At 37.2% G+C, this 19,649-nt stretch overlaps 3 protein-coding genes and 1 pseudogene across 3 annotated transcripts; all 4 read left to right on the top strand.

The window, feature by feature from the left end:
* The first annotated feature begins 713 nt into the window (after positions 1–713).
* Positions 714–5,585, top strand: LOC101309091 (long chain acyl-CoA synthetase 1-like). Its single transcript, XM_004288500.1, has 18 exons — positions 714–881; positions 1,435–1,498; positions 1,606–1,695; positions 1,797–1,853; positions 1,941–1,989; positions 2,155–2,231; positions 2,336–2,375; positions 2,448–2,542; positions 2,834–3,001; positions 3,140–3,250; positions 3,417–3,504; positions 3,591–3,657; positions 3,737–3,812; positions 3,925–4,042; positions 4,178–4,423; positions 4,555–4,877; positions 5,119–5,238; positions 5,326–5,585. Exons 1-18 carry the CDS (start codon positions 736–738, stop codon positions 5,374–5,376), a joined length of 1,986 nt encoding a protein of 661 aa, XP_004288548.1. The 5' UTR covers positions 714–735; the 3' UTR covers positions 5,377–5,585.
* A 1,016-nt stretch (positions 5,586–6,601) lies between these two features.
* Positions 6,602–8,321, top strand: LOC101293351 (annotated as a pseudogene).
* Positions 8,322–9,492: 1,171 nt separating this feature from the next.
* LOC101293050 (pentatricopeptide repeat-containing protein At4g16835, mitochondrial-like) lies at positions 9,493–11,058 on the top strand. The gene has a single exon (XM_004289501.1). It carries the CDS (start codon positions 9,493–9,495, stop codon positions 11,056–11,058), a length of 1,566 nt encoding a protein of 521 aa, XP_004289549.1.
* A 2,941-nt stretch (positions 11,059–13,999) lies between these two features.
* Positions 14,000–18,294, top strand: LOC101292749 (long chain acyl-CoA synthetase 1-like). The gene is made up of 18 exons (XM_004289500.1): positions 14,000–14,145; positions 14,279–14,342; positions 14,452–14,541; positions 14,648–14,704; positions 14,778–14,826; positions 15,002–15,078; positions 15,183–15,222; positions 15,297–15,391; positions 15,683–15,850; positions 16,011–16,121; positions 16,283–16,370; positions 16,464–16,530; positions 16,602–16,677; positions 16,822–16,939; positions 17,070–17,315; positions 17,446–17,768; positions 18,038–18,157; positions 18,244–18,294. Exons 1-18 carry the CDS (start codon positions 14,000–14,002, stop codon positions 18,292–18,294), a joined length of 1,986 nt encoding a protein of 661 aa, XP_004289548.1.
* The last annotated feature ends 1,355 nt before the right edge of the window (positions 18,295–19,649 follow it).

Below are 19,649 nucleotides of genomic sequence, written 5' to 3'. Positions count from 1 at the left end.
TACTACTATCTCTCTCTCTCTCTCTCTCTCTCTCTCTCTCTCTCTCTCTCTCTCTCTCTCTCAAACACAACATAGATATAGTAAGTTCCCTTGTTTTAAATGGCTTCGTATATCTGCTTAATTGTTCGAATATGTTTATATATGTACTGTGTGTTTCAACACAATTTTACATTATAATATAGTTAGGAATTCATATATATGTGTTCTGCTTCATATGTACTCGGTTTAGAAGTTTTTTTTGAATTTCGAGTTCTTATAAATGTGTACAGTACGTCAGAGAAACGTTCATGGTTCTTTGGTTGTATGTCAACCGCTTTCGTTTATTTGGATTTGTTTGTTTTGGAGATCGATTTGGCGTTCTGCATTGTTACAAGAGTAATCCATGTGTGGTAGTTAGAAGTTAGAACACTAAATATTTCACGTTTTAGCGGGTGGAAGTTAGATAGACATTATCTTTGGCTTCCCTGTGCATCCGCCTCATTCTCAGAAGTCAGAACTCATATTACCCATTTGGATCGAGTTCCCATAATCTTTTTGTGTGTTCAATAATTTTTAGTTCCATCATTCAATATGATTATTTGGTGAAGAACACTCCGTAAATGTATATTTGATGGTTAAATTGAAGTAATCCATGTTAACTTTGATTCATTTTGTCTAAATGAAACATGCTTGTACTTGATATATCATGGAGGTGTTTCTTTTTTTTTTTTAGAAAAAAAAAAATATTAAACGAGAATGAAGATGTTCTCAGCTAAAGTTGAGGAAGGAAGGAAAGGACAGAATGGGAAGCCTTCAGTTGGTCCAGTGTATCGGAATTTACTTTCCAAAAATGATTTTCCTCCCCCTCATCCTGAAATAAATACAGCTTGGGATGTTTTTAGGTGATTCCAGTTCCTATAACTATTTAACTTACAGTTCATACAATCAGTTACCTATGAATATTGTGGCTTAAGCTTATATTATTTTATGAAAAATTTTCAGTTTACCCCCCAAATTTTTGGTGGCAAAATCAGTTCAGTTCTGTAATTTTTTTTAAAATCATTTCGCCCCTTCAACTTTCATAAACACATCAGTTAGATCCAATTTTTGAATTTCCCTCGAAATATGACGTCACCAAAACTGTTGGAATTGACAAGGGACCCATAATTCAGCTTTATCCCTTCATTTTCAACGAAATGTCTGAAATTATGGGTCCCTTTCTCAGTTCCAACAGCTTTAGTGACGTCATATTTCGAGAGGAATTCAAAAATTAGACCTAACTGATGTGTTTATGAAAGTTGAAGGGGCAAACTGATTTAAAAAAAAGTTGTAGGACTGAACTGATTTTGCCACCAAAGATTTGGGGGGTAAACTTAATTTAATTCTTATTTTATTTATCCTTAAGAATACACCAGTTGATTTCTGGGTTAGTAAAAAGCTCTTCATGTACTACAGTCAATCTGCGCAGAAGTTTCCTGGAAATCGAATGCTTGGATGGCGTAAAATTGTGGATGGAAAGGTGAACTATTATGAACTTATGGAATGCAATGCTAGTTTATATTCATGTCCACATGTCCAGCTGATGAATTGCCTCCATCTCTTATTTATCTGTTTGAATCTCTTCAGATAGGACCTTATGTTTGGAAGACCTACAAGGAGGTTTATGAAGAAGTTCTGCTTGTTGGCTCTGCGCTACGAGCTTCTGGTGTGGAACTAGTAAGTAGACATGAATAGTTTGAGGCGTTAATAAAATATAGTTGTGAATTTTGGCAACTGAAACTACTCTTTCTTGTTTTTGATACATAACCTTGTCATAGGGTTCTCGGATTGGAATTTATGGTTCAAACTGCCCTCAATGGATTATGGCAATGGAGGTTGGTTTGAACACTTATTAGTTTCATATCACATTTTGGTGTATAGTATCAACCATGTGATGGAAAAGTTCATTGAATTTTCTGTAGGCTTGCAATGCCCATAGTCTGATATGTGTACCTCTCTACGATACCCTAGGTAAAAATTATTCTTTGGAGAAAATGTCTGACTCTTAGAATTATGATTTTGATAACTTTTCTCAGTGTTGAAATCTATCATTTTTGTTTTATAATTTAAGTGGAATTTTGTGTCGAACAATTTAATTACACTTCTCGTTAAGGTTCTCTGGATGACTTGATGCAGGGCCAGGGGCTGTAAACTTTATCATAGATCATGCAGAGGTTGATGTTGTTTTCATCCAAGATAAGAAAGTGAAACAAGTGAGATATCAATAGCTTGAGTTGTTGACATCATTGTAATGAAAATTAATATCAGTTCTTATATATGTATGGTTCTGATCAGATACAATTACCTTTCATTTCAGCTATTGAGTCCTGATTGTACATCTAGCCAGCGACTAAAAGGTGAGATTGACTAGACATTATTTCCTGATATTGATGCCTGAAGACATTATACTGAACTTGGTTGTTGTGCAGTTATGGTTTGCTTCACTTCATTGACAGACGAAGAGAAGGATAAAGCAGTCCAGATTGGGATGAAACCGTACTCATGGAGTGAATTCACCGAGATGGTTAGTGTCTCAATGTTAGAAGAACCAACCTGCATTACACCTATATAATGCTTTCCTTCATTGAAATTGCTTATCTCAATAAAAGTAATACAGCTATTTCACTCCTTAATTTAAGATGAAGGGTATTAGTCTGTTGTATAGGTTTTACATGTGGGTTCTAATTCAAGCCGTGTTCTGTACATTTACTTTGCTTGAAAATGCATGTTGTATTCAAATCTTTACTTGCACTCCCAAATCTGTTTGTTTTATTTTTTACTTTTATTCCTGTTGTAAGAAGACTATTGTTTCCAGGGAAAACAAAATCCGTCAGATATTTTCCCACCTCAGCCTGAAACTATAGGCTCAATTATGTACACAAGTGGTACTACTGGAGATCCTAAAGGTGTTGTGCTAACGCATGAAAACGCTGCATATGGTGTGAGAGGGGTTGACCTCTTTATGGAACAATTTGAAGATAAGGTAAATGTGAAGACATGCCTGATAAATTTCTTTCTATACATACATAACTTTCCTTTCCCTAATTTTAGTACTATAAATTATATAGCCTAAAGAGTTTTCGTTGTACTGACATGTTCTTTCGTTTCTGACAAAGAGTAGATGACAGTGGATGATGTGTATCTATCTTTCCTTCCTCTGGCTCATATTCTTGACCGAATAATTGAGGAGTACTTTTTCCGCACTGGTGCTTCTGTTGGCTACTATCATGGGGTATGCAACTACAAATTTGTATACCTTTGTTAGTTTCAAATTAATCCTATTAAGCTGAAGCCATTGGCGGAAGGAGCTAAATCTTGATTTCTCCTGTCTGATATTCTGTTTCTTTAAGTACCTTTCAAAGTCCTTTAGTAATTGTCATGAATATTTATTCTTGAAGGACCTTAATGCACTGGGTGATGATATGATGGAGTTGAAGCCAACACTGCTTGCTGGAGTACCTCGAGTTTTTGAAAGAATACATGAAGGCATGAAAATACTTGCTTGTCACCAATCTGCCATTATATTTAGTCTTGTGGATTTTTAATAGACTTACAGTTCAAACTCATTTCAGGTATAAAGCAAGGAGTGCAACAGCTCAATCCCAGGAGGCAGAAGATTTTTGACATTCTGTACAAATAGTAAGTAGGCCTGTTATGAGTCCATATTCAATTTCTATATGTTGAGTTTTTAACACCCTGCTGATCTCTTTGATTTCAGCAAACGTGCTTGGATGAATATGGGGTTTAAAAATAGAAACGCCTCACCAATAGCTGATCTGTTAGCGTTCAGAAAGGTTTGCATCCTCAACTTAGGTTTTTTTATAAGAATAAGGAGAACTAATTATGTGACCTTATTGATTACAATATAACTCTAACTTACTATTTGGTTTTTCAATTTTTCTGAAGATAAAGAATAGGCTTGGGGGTAGAATTCGACTTATAATATCTGGAGGTGCACCCTTAAGTGCTGAGATTGAAGAATTCTTGCGAGTTACTTGCTGTTGTTTCGTAGTCCAAGGCTATGGTAAACAAATGTTCACTCTTAGATTATGTCCCTCTATGCTGATTGCTGAAAGCTGATTAACTTATACAGCTTCTCTATACATGCAACTGATAATTGAACTGATCACATGCATTACCCTCGGATGTTTCATTTCAGGGTTGACAGAAACTGTTGGGCCAACTACTCTTGGGTATCCTGATGAAATGTGCATGATTGGCGTTGTTGGTACTGTATCTGTTTTCAATGAGCTGCGCCTCGAAGAGGTTCCAGATATGGGCTACGATCCACTTGGAGATCCTTCCTGTGGGGAAATATGTGTGAGAGGCAAGACTGTTTTTGCTGGTTACCACAAAAGTCCTGAATTGACAAGAGAAGCCATCAAAGATGGCTGGTTCCACACAGGTGGGATCATGATTAACCACAAATGTTGATCTGCTTGACACTGGTGACTAAATAATTAAGATGCACGCTTATGCTGCTCGATTCTTAATTAGGTTGCTTTTTTCCTAATGGCATGCTGGTTAATTTTTCAGGGGACATAGGACAAATACTTTCAAACGGAAGCATCAAGATCATTGATAGGAAAAAGAACCTGATTAAACTCTCACAAGGGGAGTATGTTGCACTTGAGTACTTAGAAAATGTTTACGGCATTTCATCTGTTATTGATGATATCTGGGTCTATGGAAACAGCTTCAAGTCAAAGATTGTTGCAGTGGTGGTACCAGAAGAAAATAGCACAAAGAAGTGGGCTGATTTAAATGGTCACACGGGTTCGTTTTCTGACCTTTGTTCTCTTGATCAGCTCAAGAACTATATCCTGGAAGAGCTCAAGCTAATAGCAGAGAGAAACAAGGTAACTAATATCCCAGCAATCAAAAGTTGTTACGCTAGCTGTATTACAAGAAATTCTTACCACATCTTTAGCAGCACTAGCTGTGTTTGTGCTAATATCTCAGCACAGTTCAGTAATGTGGATTGATCGATTAGGATAGAGGCGCATGCCTTTCTATTTTTCTGTTCTTTTAATTTGTAACTTGCATGTTTTGCACTGGACTCCTTGAATATGATGATTGATTAGTTTCCTTTTTAACCAGCTGAGAGGTTTTGAATATATCAAAGGAATCATTATAGAACCTCGCCCCTTTGACATGGAAAGGGACTTGGTGACTGCCACTTTGAAGAAGAAAAGAAATCAGTTGCTCAAGTACTACCAGGTAAATCAGCATGTACCAAAATCCAATTGCAGATTTAATGTAGACTAAAAACTGTGATGCGCGCACTGACAACTACGCATTTTACAGGTTGGACTTGATGAACTCTACCAAAATCTGGATGCCGGACGAAAATACTAGTTATTAAGGTCATAGCTAAATAACTGGTGGCCGGGTAGGAATGTATTGTAATGGAGATTAAGCTACTGCATTTTATGTGTAAGAAACTGGCCGGTTAGAATGTTGCAGCCATAACCAAGTTGAACATATGCTGCTACTTATTTGTGATGATGAGGCTTCGCCTTTGGCTTGAACTTGCCTCTCATATCAATGAACAAAACACTTTCAATTGTTTCTTCTCAAAAAATAAAAATAAAAACACTTTCAATTGTACCCCATATATATCTATATCAAATAACTGATTTTCATAATGTCCGTACTCTCTGGACTCTGGAGCACGATAGATTTTGCTCTGAAAATAACCAGTTATTTTGACCAATAAGGCTCTTAACAACTCCACTTTCTACATGTTGAACTTGAACATAATGCTCTACCAAAATTTGGATGCCGGAAGAATGGACAAGCTATATTGTAGTCAGTATCCACATAGGTACTGTTTCTGGGAATTATTGCAGTCACCGTTACCAAGGACATTTAAATTATTGCAATTTATATCTAAATTTTTTTTATTTGTAGCCAACGTTGAACTTTAATTTCTTCTCAAATTTTGTTAGACGTGTCGGGGTAAAAATATATCTCACATCAGAAAAGTGACAAATAAAATATAACTTATAAGTGGGTGGATCATATTCAATTGTACCGAGGCCATATATGATTAAAACTCAACACTTTAACGGGCGGTTAAGTTGAGACTATATTAGTATAAGGATGATCCATGAGCCACATTTGTTATTGTTTGGATTGAAACATTATTTTAGACCCCTTCTTTTCTTCTCTAATTTTCTTTTTGAGTTTAAAATTCTACCATAATGACACATTGGATACTTATAATATGAATTTAGTTGATTTTAGCCTGGGTATTGGTTTTACAATTAGAGGGAAGCATGGATGTGTGACTCAAGGCACCTGGTAAAACCGTAGAGAGGAATCCCTAACGGTATCTAGTTTGTAACAATACAATGTGTAGTAATAAACTAAATATTACCAATAATAAAATAGAGGTTGAACAACATTATAACTTCTTCTTAAACCCTCCTAAAAATAACTTTGGAAGAATTTGTTATTGTTGGATAATCAAATGGTGTTAAGCTTCCCAACTCGATTATAAAATGATCTCAGAATTAGAGAGGTCTTTCATCATAGTTTCAAGCAACAAATAAGAATAAAACTTGGCGAGTACATCAACATGGATCTCAAACTTTTCGTGAGTATGTTGTCGATACTTATGTACTTTTACTCTACTCATGCAAGAAGACCAAGAGAGCTTTTAACTGTTTGTAGCTTTGACGTGACTAATGTGAAATATGGTGCGAAACCCAATTCTGATATTATTAAGGTAACCAAATAAAAATTTATGTATGTTGTCAATTGTCTACGATATTTTTTTTTTTGGTACAAGTGTTTAAGATTTTGAATTGCTGAATTTCATGTTTCTCTACATTTAGGTTTTAGCAAATGCATGGAAAGATGCATGCGCATCAACATCAGCAAGTACAGTTCTTGTTCCAAAGGGAACATACAAACTGAAAGAAGCAAGCTTTAAGGGTCCATGCAAGGCTCCTATTGAGCTTCAAGTGAAAGGCACATTGCAGGCGCCACAAGACAGCGCTCAACTGTCAAAACCAGATACTTGGATTGAATTTTCCTATCTTGACAATTTCACACTATCGGGTGGTGGAACCTTTGATGGCCAAGGACATAAAGCTTGGTTGGCCAATGATTGCCACAAAAACTCAAAATGTACATCTATTGCCATTGTAAGGTAGTATATTCTATCATCTACTTCTTATTCTTTTTCATGGTATTCCAATATATATAATGCATTTTACATTATGACTTCTTTTTATAATATGACTTCTTTTTATAATATGTTGTGTTGCTTTCTCAATATATGCAGAATATGAGGTTCTACTCTGTCAAAAACTCATTAGTTAAGGATGTAACTTCACTTAATAGCAAGAACTTCCATGTCAACATAATAGGGTGCGAGCGACTAACATTCCAGCATTTCATAGTAACTGCACCAGGAAATAGCACTAACACAGATGGAATACATATAGGGCGCTCGATTGGGGTTAACATTACTGATGCAAACATCAAAACCGGAGACGATTGCATTTCGATTGGTGATGGCACCAAACAACTAACAATAACTAATGTAACTTGTGGATCAGGTCATGGAATAAGTATTGGAAGTCTTGGAAAGTACCAGAAAGAAGATCCTGTTAGTGGAATCAATATCAGCAACTGTACTCTTAGTGACACGTCCAATGGTGTAAGAATCAAGACATGGCCTAATTCTCCTTCACCTGGCACTCTTTGAGAATATCATCATGAATAATGTTGGTAACCCAATCCTCATAGATCAAGAATACTGCCCATGGAATCTGTGTAATAAACAAGTACTCTCCATATACCAAGCATTATAATACTAGCTAGCGAGGTAGTCAACAAGTCATTCTAAATCTACTTAAAATTAAAAGAATTATAGACTAGTTAACTTCATAATCAAGATCCTCATCCGTTACCAAGGGCAAGGAACCAGAAGAATCCCTTCTACGTGCGCGATGGGGGTTTTGAAGGAGTGTAATTGGTTCTTTGGAATTAGTCACATAAAATTGACTTGATCGAATTACTAGAATTTAATTAGTAGTTTTTCTTTTTTGAAGGCTCCATCAAAAATCAAGATAAGCAATGTGAGCTTCAAGAACATTAGAGGGACGTCTTCCACTCCGGTGGCGGTGAAGATTGCATGTGCCCAGGGCTTACCATGCCAGAAGGTGGAGATGACTGACATTGATCTCAAGTACAATGGAAATCAAGGCTCTATCACATCTCAATGCTCTAATGTAAAACCCACAGTTACTCGAGTGGCAAATACTCTTGCTTGTGCCACGAAACATTGATCAAATAAAAGCCAAATATGTATAATAGGGTTTAGGTGATCCTTTTAGCCAAAAAATATTTGCGGCATGTGTTCATCTATACTTTTGGGTGTGTAATTTAGTCCCCAATGCATGTGCATAATGCCAATTTAGATGATCGAGAGTTGAGTACATTGCGTCTGTGTATCTCTTTCTAAAAACAATTAAAAAAAAAAAAAANAAAAAAACTTATTTGGTTAAGGTATTTGAATGAATTCTTTTCTACACATATATAGACGCTTTAATTCTCTTAGCATTCTTAAGAAGTGATTTATTATTACAAAAAAAAAAGAAAAGTGGTCATTGCCACTGCTACTGATGTTGTACGTATCAACTGCTGCTTTTCATCTTCATGAAACTACCTTGTATAAGGTTGTTGTTTGAGGAGGCATTTCTCAAACTATTCCTACCACCATAAGATGGTTATCTCCGATCCTCACAACACCTTTATCAAGATTAATTTTGATTGATCCGTTCAAAGAAGATCTGCTGCATGAATCATGAAGTTTCGTTTTCGTAAATAATGAAGGGAATGTGATTCTCGCTGGTTGCCATATATAGGATTGGGATGTGCTACTATTCCAACAGACGAAGCCGTGACCCTTAGAGATAGTATTGTCAAAGCTAGAGACCGAGGCTACATAAATTTCTAAGTAGATGGCGACTCGAAGTGATTGATGCTATCAATGAAAAACTGCTCCTTTAATAGAGATTGTACGTGAAAGATTGTCCAAGTTTTTTCTTCTCGGTTTGCTTTAACCATGTTTATAGAGAGGCAAACTTTACGCATATGCTTTTGCAAATGAAGATCATCAGCTCATTAACTTTCGTGTGTGGCAAGATGGATCTTCGGTAGCTACTTCTAAAGCTTTGGATTTGATTTTTGTTTTAGAGGTTTTTCTTTGTAATGATTTAGTTTTGTATTGAAAAAAAACAAAAAAACAAAAACAAATTGCTTCTGTCACGTTCTGGTCGAAGCCGTATTTAAAAGCAGCTATATTTCTCGCATTAGCCCTTCACTTCAGTGCCCCGAAATTGCTAGAATGTGAGGTTCGTAGTTAGTAAATTCCCATGGCCAGTAATGGCACCGCAGATGGGTTGGTAGCTAAGTTTTAACTTCAAACAAACAAAGAAAAACAGTTGAAAACGCGCCATGCGGAGGTTAGAAGGAACCATACTCGTATCGACTTGCCGCCACTTCTGTACGCTCTCACCGCCCAGTTTGAATCACATGCATGCAATCCCATTTCCTGATCCCAATCCCACACCCCGAAACACTGTGTCGTCCAACAAATTGATTGCCCGTTACGTCAGAAATGGCCAAACACAAATCGCCCACAACCTGTTCGATGAAATGCGTGTCAAAGACGTAGTATCCTGGAACACCATCTTATCGGGGTTGCACAACGCCAAAGACCCACACGGGATTCATCAGCTTCTCTTGCAAATGAGAAGAGATGGGTTTGGACCAAATGAGTACACCATCTCCATAGTATTGAGAGCCTTTTTGGGGACTGTACTCAATGTGTTGGTCTCGCAGATTCATGCCTTTGCAATAGTCTTGGCGCTCAACTCGTCTGTGTTTGTTGGGTCTGCACTTATGAAAGGGTATGCAAATATAGGGGATCGAGTTGCTATGGCTTGTGTGTTTGATGAGATTTCGGCCAAGGATGTGTCGTCTTGGAATGCATTGATTTCGAGTTATGTGGAATTGGGGTGCTTGGATGAGGCTCAAAGAGTTTTTGATGGGATGCTGGAGAGGAATGTAGTTTCTTGGACTAGTTTAGTGAATGGATATATCAGAAATAGGAGGGTTGACAAAGCTCGCTCTGTTTTCGATAAAATGAGTGGGAAAAATGTGGTCTCATGGACTGTTATGATCAGTGGTTATGTGAAGAACCAGAGATTTTTAGATGCTTTGGAACTTGTCCTCTTGATGTTGAAATCAGGGACTCTGCCCAATCAGTTCACATTTTCAAGTGTGCTGGATGCAAGTGCTGGTTGTTCTTCACTTATTTTCGGTCAGCAAGTTCACTCGAGCATCTTAAAGACTGGCATACCGGAGGATGTGACCTTGTCAACGTCTCTTGTTGATATGTATGCTAAGTGTGGTGATATTGATGCAGCGTATTGTATTTTTGGATCCATGCAAAAGAAAAACTTGATATCCTGGAACTCAATAATAGGAGGTTATGCAAGGCATGGAATTGCTACAAGAGCATTGGAGGAGTTTGAGAGAATGACCGACTGTGGTGTTAGGCCTGATGCGATTACATTCACAAACGTGCTATCAGCTTGTGCACATGGTGGGATGATTGAAGATGGAAAAAGCCTCTTTAACTCCATGAAGGCAAAGTTCGAAGTGGAACCAGAGGTGGAGCATTATGCTTGCATGGTAGACCTCTATGGGAAAGCAGGTGAGCTGGAGGAAGCTGAGAAGTTGATACAAGGGATGCCATATCAGCCGGATGTTGTTGTTTGGTGTGCGTTACTTGGTGCTTGTGGTTTGCATTCAAGTTTGGAACTTGGTAAGTTTGCTGCAAAGGAACTTGATAAACTGGAAAGTGACCATCCTGCAATATTTTCAACGCTTTCAAGAATTCATGGGGAAAGAGGAGTTTGGAATAGTGTGCTCAAGTTAAGGAAGACAATGAAAGAGAAAGGTGTTCAAAAGCAGAATGCAGGTAGCTGGGTTGAGTCTGCACAAGTAAGTAGATAGACCACTAGTATCATACTTGTTGCTGATCCCAATTTGGATTCAAATTTGCCAACCAACACAATAGTGTTGGTCATGGGACCATCAAGTAAGAAGCTGCCACGTGTGAAACACCAACCATGAACTAACTGGGGTTAATTTAGTATCTCTTTTCAAGGTTAAATACTAATGATAATCATTTTTTAATATTTAGTTATTTACTTAACTAAACCACTTTTCGTCTTCAACCCAGATTTAAAATTAAACGCAGATGAAGAAATGAGTAGCCTCAGCACCTCAGTTCCGGATTTTCACACTGGCAAATTTGAGTAGTATAAAGCTTGATCCTTTCCCTCTCTCGGAGACCTATACGAAACTATAGAAATTTTGCAAGCATTCAATTTATAGTTGATGTTCTCATCATAGTTGCAGACCCAATAAGAAATTCAAAGTTGATGAGCCAAAATCAATCATACTATCAAAATTGAAGATATAAGATTTAAAAATTCACAGAAACCAGATTTTGAAACAACTAAGAGAAAGTGGGATCGTACCTTAGGAAGGTTTTGGTGGTTGTGCCAGCAAAGGTGGTCTTCAAAGGTTGTCGATCCTCCTTGAACAAGTTCAGCCTTTGAGAGTGGGAGAGAGATAATGCCCAGACTCACACTCAGACTCTATGAGAGAGTCTGTAGTTTTTTGTTTTTTTATTTATTTAGAAACACAGGATTGTTATACAGAAGAAATTGAGGAATTTACCTGTTCATTCTCCCACAGATTTTTGTACTATCATTGTTCACCAATCACACTGAGATTTTCTGGAAATATGAACTTTGTGAAGTCTAATGTGGGGAGAACAAAATCTTTTGCCTGACCAATTAATAGCACTACATTCTTCCTACAGATTAGAACCCCATCTCACTATGATTACATTCATGTTCGGCCTCCAACAATACTGTCAGGAAAAACTAAAAGGGATTCGAAGCGTTCGTTTAAAGAGGATTGACAATTAGCAGCAGAGGCTTTAGCAAATCCAACTACTGAAGTTCTAGTAATCCATGCCTCCCATTCCTCCCATGCTAGCTCCCACAGAAGGGGCTTTCTTCTCCGGCAGCGAGATAGCAACGGACGAGAGAGTCTGGAGTTCTTTTTTCGGTGGAGAGAGAGATCTGTAGTTGCCGAGGTCTAGGTGAGAGAGTAATAAACTAATAAACACAAATAAAAAAATCAATTTTCTTTTATTACTAACTAAGGTTAACTATAGTTAAGTTTTGATACACGTGACAGCTTCTTACTTGATGGTTCCATGACCAACACTATTGTGTTGGTTGGCAAATTTGAATCCTCTTAATTTACACCAAACCAACTGGCTACAGTACTCAAAAAAAGCCATGCCTGCTTCCAACAGACTCACTCATTCATCTAAATGAGCAAAGTTCCAACACAGCCAAAGGAGTCGCAACTGAATTCAAATTCTTCCCTGACACCCTACTCTTATTGGTCTCCCAATGGAGAGATTCCCTTCGAGTACAAACTCAGGTTCTGATCAATCAACAGGTGAGACATCTAACATTTTATCGAGTTGCATTGACCCTATGATCATGACAAACTTGACAGTGAGAGATAGTTGGCTGAGCTTGAGCTAGGTATAGTTAATTTGGTAGTTAGTCCCTATCAAGTTCTCATAATTGATCAATAGGTTCAGTGAAAACATTACTACCTTGTTCAACAGTGAGAGGAGTTGGCAGGGCTTGAGTTATCTTAAAATTTAATGTCGACACTATTATGCAGCTAACCATCTTGAAAAAGGTCCACAGAACTATGTATACATAAAAGAGCTTCTTCGATCTATAGGGTAAATGCCATCCATCATATTAGAAATTGGCTGTACCATTTACTAATTGTTGAGATATCAATCCCATATCGGGAATATGAGACATTGTGTGTGGATTAATAAGGGTTTGAGTCTCTTTATTCATTGCCAATTGGTTTTGGATGTGAACTCCAGACTACTTTATCATGGTATCAAAGTTACCCATGTCCACGTGTGAAGCCCAAAGGCCACACGCACTCCACGTCACCCAAAATGTTGTCCACGTGTTAGGCTTGAAAATTTGCCACACGTGCGGGGGCGTGTTGAGATATCAATCCCACATCGGGAATATGAGACTTTGCCTGTGGATTAATAAGGGTTTGGGCCTCTCTATCCATTGTCAATTGGTTTTGGATGTGAACCTCAGACTATTTTATCACTAATAAACCACAAATAATGTGTAAATGTTAGTTGTAACACATTGATGACCATCCAGATTACTACCACAATAAAGGTTCACCAACCATATACACTCCATGTAGTGATATATTGTACTTGTACTCGTTCAGTTTGATCAAAAACTCAACAGCAACACAACAGAAAACATGATAGTACTTGATTGAAAGTGACACTGTATTTGTGTAAGGTGGGTAAAGGTGACAATACTGATAGGAGTAAGAACAATAAATAGACCCATTTCTTCAACCAACTATTTAATAAGTTTTCTTAAGTAATAATACATGCATGCTTTCTTTCTCATAATAAATACTTCAGATTTTCTTTCTGAACTCTGTAACTGCACCAATATTTGATTCTCATCTCATCCCCCTGTGTAAGGTCTCTCTCTTGCTCCATCTCTCATACACATAAAACAGAAAGTGTAGTCCAAGTGGCTAAGTATGTATATGCCTGCAAATATTTGTTATATGTATACCAAGTGCTTCATTCATATTGATATTTTCAAACACTATTTTGAGAACTGTATATAATTGTGCTTCATGTACACTGGGTTTCAGAAGTTTGTTGTATTTTAAGTCATTCCTCTAATATTGTTGCTTGTTTGTATGTCAACCACCTCTTTTGTGTTTGGTTTACTTTTCAACAAATAACTGATATCTCTTCTTGTATGTATATGTTTGAACACAGCAAAAGAGAATGAAGATTTTCTCAGCTCAAGTTGAGGAAGGAAGGGAAGGCCAGAATGGCAAGCCTTCTGTTGGTCCGGTATACCGGAATTTACTGTCCAAAGACAATTTTCCTCCCCCTCATCCTGATATAAGTACAGGTTGGGATATCATTAGGTAATTAAAATCCTGAGACTTTATTTGTGTTAACAGTAGCAGTTTATACATCACATTTGAAAGCACGGGCTATTGTGCTTATATCAAATTGTCGTATTTCTATGAAAGTAAAATTAATCTTCATGTGCTGCAGTCAATCTTTTCAGAAGTATCCTGGGAATCGAATGCTTGGATGGCGTAAAATTGTTGATGGAAAGGTACATTACTATGAACTAAAAACATGAGGTGCTAATTGATCATCCTGTCCATGTTCAGTACATTTGGCAATCTATTTCTGACTTGATTGTTTATCATCATGCTGTTTAGATCGGACCTTACGTTTGGAAAACATACAAGGAGGTTTATGATGAACTTCTTCATGTTGGTTCTGCATTACGAGCATCTGGTGTGGAACCAGTAAGTACTCGTACATGAATTTTGAGTTCTTCAAATTATATAGTTGTGGATTTTTAGCAGCTGAAACTAGCTCCTGTCTTGATTTTGATTCATAATCTTATAATAGGGTTCCAGGATTGGGATCTATGGGTCAAATTGCCCCCAGTGGATTATGGCAATGGCGGTTAGTTTGGACATTCTTTTCATTTTGATTTTTTATTTGTATACGATGAATAATTATTTTAAATTTCATGTAGGCTTGTTGTGCTCATAGTTTGATCTCTGTGCCTCTCTATGATACCCTAGGTAAAGACTATTCTTTCTAGAAAACTCCTGATCACCAATGGGATAACTTTGGAATTTGCAATTTATCCTCTCCATAAGTGGTCTTTTTTTTTTTTTTTCTGTTGGTAATGGTAACTTTAGTGTTTTTTTCCATGCAATTCACTTGCAAATCTCTTAAACATGTTTGTTGATGCAGGGCCAGGAGCAGTAAATTATATCATAGATCATGCAGAGGTTGATGTTGTTTTTGTCCAAGATAAGAAAGTGAAAGAAGTGAGAAACCAGGATTATAAATTATATCATTTTCTCCACACAACTATTTTCACTAGCAATAAGCATATGCAATTCTGATTTAATAAAACTACTTTTCTTGTCAGCTACTGAATCCTGATTGTACATCTACTCAACGATTAAAAGGTTTGAAAGAGTGGATTCTATATGTTATCTGTTGTTCCCAAAAGGCTTTGTACTGATCTTGGCTGTTGTTGCAGTTATTGTTTGCTTCACTTCATTGACAGATGAAGAGAGGGGTAAGGCAGCTCACATTGGGATAAAACCATACTCATGGAATGAGTTTGTGGAGATGGTTAGTGTCTGTATTTTAAGGAAACGACACTCATTACATCCAGACATGAATAATGTGTTTCCTTTGATATTGTCTTATGTAAATGGAAGCGTGCAACTATCTCAGTCCCCTTAAGATAAAGAGTGTGATTTAAAAAATAAAAATAAAATAATAAAAAAATCCTGTTGAAAATGCATTAATCTGTACTTTAATCTGCTTGAAAATGCATTTTGTACTTGAACCTTTACTTGGAATCCCAAACTTTTAGTTCTTGCTTTTTGTTTCCTGTTGTGAGTAAAGCTTTGTTTTCAGGGAATTCAAAACCCATTAAAGATTTTTCCACCTCTGCCTGAGAATATTAGCACAATTATGTACACAAGTGGTACCAGTGGAGCTCCTAAAGGTGTTGTGATAACACATGAAAACATGGCATATGGTGTGAGAGGCATTGACCTCTTTATGGAACAATTTGAAGACAAGGTAAATGTGAAGTACGATAATTAAATGATTCTGTGATAAATTGTTTTGCAAACAAAACATTTGTCGTTTGCTTTCCCTATTTTCATAGTATTATCATTGATAGTCTAAAAAGTTTCCATTCAGCTGACATATGCAACCTTTTATGACTTCGAGTGCGTAGATGACAGTGGATGATGTGTATCTATCTTTCCTTCCTCTGGCTCATATCCTGGACTGTGTTATCGAGCTGTATTTTTTCCACAATGGTGCTTCTGTTGGCTACTACCATGGGGTATGCAAAAACAACGTTTTATATATATATATATATATATATATTTATTTTTTTTCTTTCATAATCCTCCCCTTAAATCTGAGTTCAGGAGAAGTTTATGAAGGATCTTTAGGTACCTTTTAACGTCCTGTAAGTAACTGCATTGAATCTCATATTTGAAGGATCTTAATGCATTGGGGGATGACATATTGGAGTTGAAGCCAACACTTCTTGCTGGGGTACCTCGAGTCTTCGAAAATATACATGGAGGCATGAAATTTTGCTCGTCATATCTGTATGCAAAAACTCTTAGTCATGTTTGTTATTGACCTGTTGATCTCAACTCATTTGCGCATATTTCAGGTATCAAGAAAGGAGTGCAACAGCTCAATTCAAGGAGGCAGAAGATTTTTGACATTCTCTACAGATAGTGAGTAGGTCGTTTTCCCTGTAAATATTCAACTCATGTAAACACCCTCATATCTCTTTTATTACGTACAGCAAACTTGCCTGGATGAACATGGGGTTTAGAAACAAAAACGCCTCACCACTTGCTGATCTGTTAGCCTTCAGAAAGGTTGCATCTTCTCCTCAATACAAAAGGACCATAATACAAACTTTATATTATGATACTATTTCATTTATTTGCATAATTTATCATGTGACCTTATTGGCTTGACCATAAAACAAGACTTACCATGGTTTTCAATTTTTTCCAAAGATAAAGAGTAGACTGGGTGGTAGAATTCGTCTTATAATATCAGGAGGTGCACCCTTAAGCTCTGAGATTGAAGAATTCTTGCGAGTTACCTGCTGTTGTTTCGTACTCCAAGGCTATGGTAAGCAAATGTTCACTGTTAGTTTATGTCTCCATTCTGACAGCTCTTTAGTGTATATGTAAACCATTTATATGTATACAACTGATAATTGAATAGATGACATGAATTGCTCTCGGATGTTTTATTTCAGGATTGACAGAAACTATTGGTCCAACGACTCTTGGGTTCCCAGATGAAATGTGCATGATTGGTGCTGTTGGTACTGTATCAGTTTTCAACGAGCTGCGCCTCGAAGAGGTACCAGAAATGGGCTACAACCCACTTGGGGATCCTCCTTGTGGTGAGATATGTGTGAGAGGAAAGACTGTTTTTGCTGGCTACCACAAAAGTCCGGAATTGACAAGTGAAGCAATTAAAGATGGATGGTTCCATACAGGTTCATTATATCATCATTAAAAATGATTTATAATACGTGCAATTGTTCGGTTGCTTGATGTTAAACAGACTATTGAGTCTATTGTTATGTTGGTTTTCCCCTAATTGCATACTGCCTTTTTTCTTTTCAGGGGACATTGGGCATATACTTCCAAATGGAATCATCAAGATCATTGATAGAAAAAAGAATCTGATTAAACTCTCGCAAGGAGAGTATGTTGCACTCGAGTACTTGGAAAATGTATATGGCATTTCTTCTATTATTGACGATATCTGGGTCTACGGGAATAGCTTCAAGTCGAAGCTTGTTGCCGTGGTGGTACCAGAAGAAGAAAGCACCAAGAAGTGGGCTTATTTAAATGGTCACATTGGTTCATTTTCTGACCTTTGTTTTCTTGATCAGCTCAAGAGCCATGTTCTGGAAGAACTCAAGTTAACTGCTGAGAGGAACGAGGTAACTAATATCTCTGATTGTTGTTAAGCTAACCTCAGTGAGATCTGGTGCCTAGGATTGTACTGAAATAAATTTTTAAAGCTCTTGAGCACAACTTAATACATTTGTGCATCAATTTGGTACAATTTTGGTCTGTTTCCTTCACCGTGGATTAAGTAGGGGCATGCAGTTGCTTTCTTTTCTTTTAGTTACATAACTTCTTTATTGTTTTACTTAATTTCCATGGGACAAGATGATTTATTAGTTTCCTCTTTTTTGATTTCTACCAGCTGAGAGGTTTCGAGTATATAAAAGGAATCATTGTTGAGCCTCGCCCCTTCGACATGGAAAGAGACATGGTCACTGCAACTCTGAAAAAGAAAAGAAATCAGTTGCTCAAGTATTACCAGGTAAATTAGCATGTTCTCAATTCTGATCAAGGAAGTACTGCTAATAAATAACCTACGATAGCAACTAACAGCTCCACTCTTAACAGGCTAGACTTGATGAGCTTTACCAAAACCTGGACGCTGGACGAAAATTTTAGTCATATCAAAGTAAGACACCAAGGGAAATAAGACAATTTGCAAATTAGTAATGAGATATTGCGTCATAGATGTAAGTCAAACTGCTAGTAATGTTGCAGTGTATTGCTTTGCTAAATTTGCTGTTACCTGTGATGAATTTGCTGTTTGGGGATTGAGGTCGGTCTAGTCGCGCTTCGTTGCTATTCTGTTATTGATGTATCCTTTTGAATTCAATAAGACATTTAGTATGCTGCTGTATGACCCCCTTTTAATTCAGGAAGTATCTTCTCTGCTGTGATGACATGAACTTCAAACTGTTACATTCATCACCTGTTAGATGAAAACAAACTTTCTCAGCCAAAGATTTTTAAAACTCAGTTACAAAGACACCATGTGGAGGTTGAAAAGAACCCTCGTCCTGGGACTTGTCTCCAGGGGCCACTTTCAGTGGCTAGTTTGAATCACATAATCTGTTCACATCTCAGAACTTTGTGTCATGGAACAATTCCTGGGAACGTGAGAATTACCCAGAACCTGTTACCTGAAATGCTCATCAAAGACGTCCTTTTATGGAAGTTTCCTACTTGTTATGGGAAGGTTTGATTCATTGCACCCTATAAAAGCAAGGTCCATGTGACCTCTCTAAACACGAGCATACAGTATTATAATGGCTTTCTCCACTACATCTGGTATACATTTTGTTATTTTAGATTTTTAGTTTTCTTCTTATGCCTACAATATCAATCATGTTCGTATATGTACATCATATGTTAGTTATACATGCAGTGATTATGATCTTGGTATTGTTTTAAGTCTTTCACGGAGATGAAGAAGATCAAATAATTGAATCAAACCACGATGTTAAACATAACCATCACCCCAAACTATGAGAACCATTTATAAGGCACTCAAAACTGTGTTTTTCTGTTAAAAACATAAACGGTTCAAGTTCGACATAATTATGTTCATCCATTGGTTTAATCGAGTTTGAGTGCCTTAATGATAACCAAATTGGCTGAAATTTTGCAGAGATGATCTATACATTAGTATCTAAATACTAGACGGTGGAGATGTGAATATTCGATTGAAAAGTGAGTGTAAAGTGAAAATCCACACCGTAAGAATAAATGTGGACATCCGCACCTGAGAAAATCTGTATATATATATATACACACACGGAGCCCGTTTCAAAGAGGACGTCCGCACACCGTTCTCCACCGTACGGATCTGAAGACGGCACGCCTCCACCCCAGCGGCTTCCAGCAGCGTCCCCGATCACTTTCCCTTCCCGGCGAGTCCACCGAATTCCAGTTTTCCGGTTAGATCACCCAAAACTTCAAACAAAATCGATCTCGCCGGAAAACTGGAATTTGAC

Source organism: Fragaria vesca, linkage group LG1, assembly GCF_000184155.1.
Source record: "Fragaria vesca subsp. vesca linkage group LG1, FraVesHawaii_1.0, whole genome shotgun sequence".
In the NCBI taxonomy this organism is placed as follows: Eukaryota; Viridiplantae; Streptophyta; class Magnoliopsida; order Rosales; family Rosaceae; genus Fragaria; species Fragaria vesca.
This window is presented reverse-complemented; position numbering and strand designations above follow the sequence as displayed.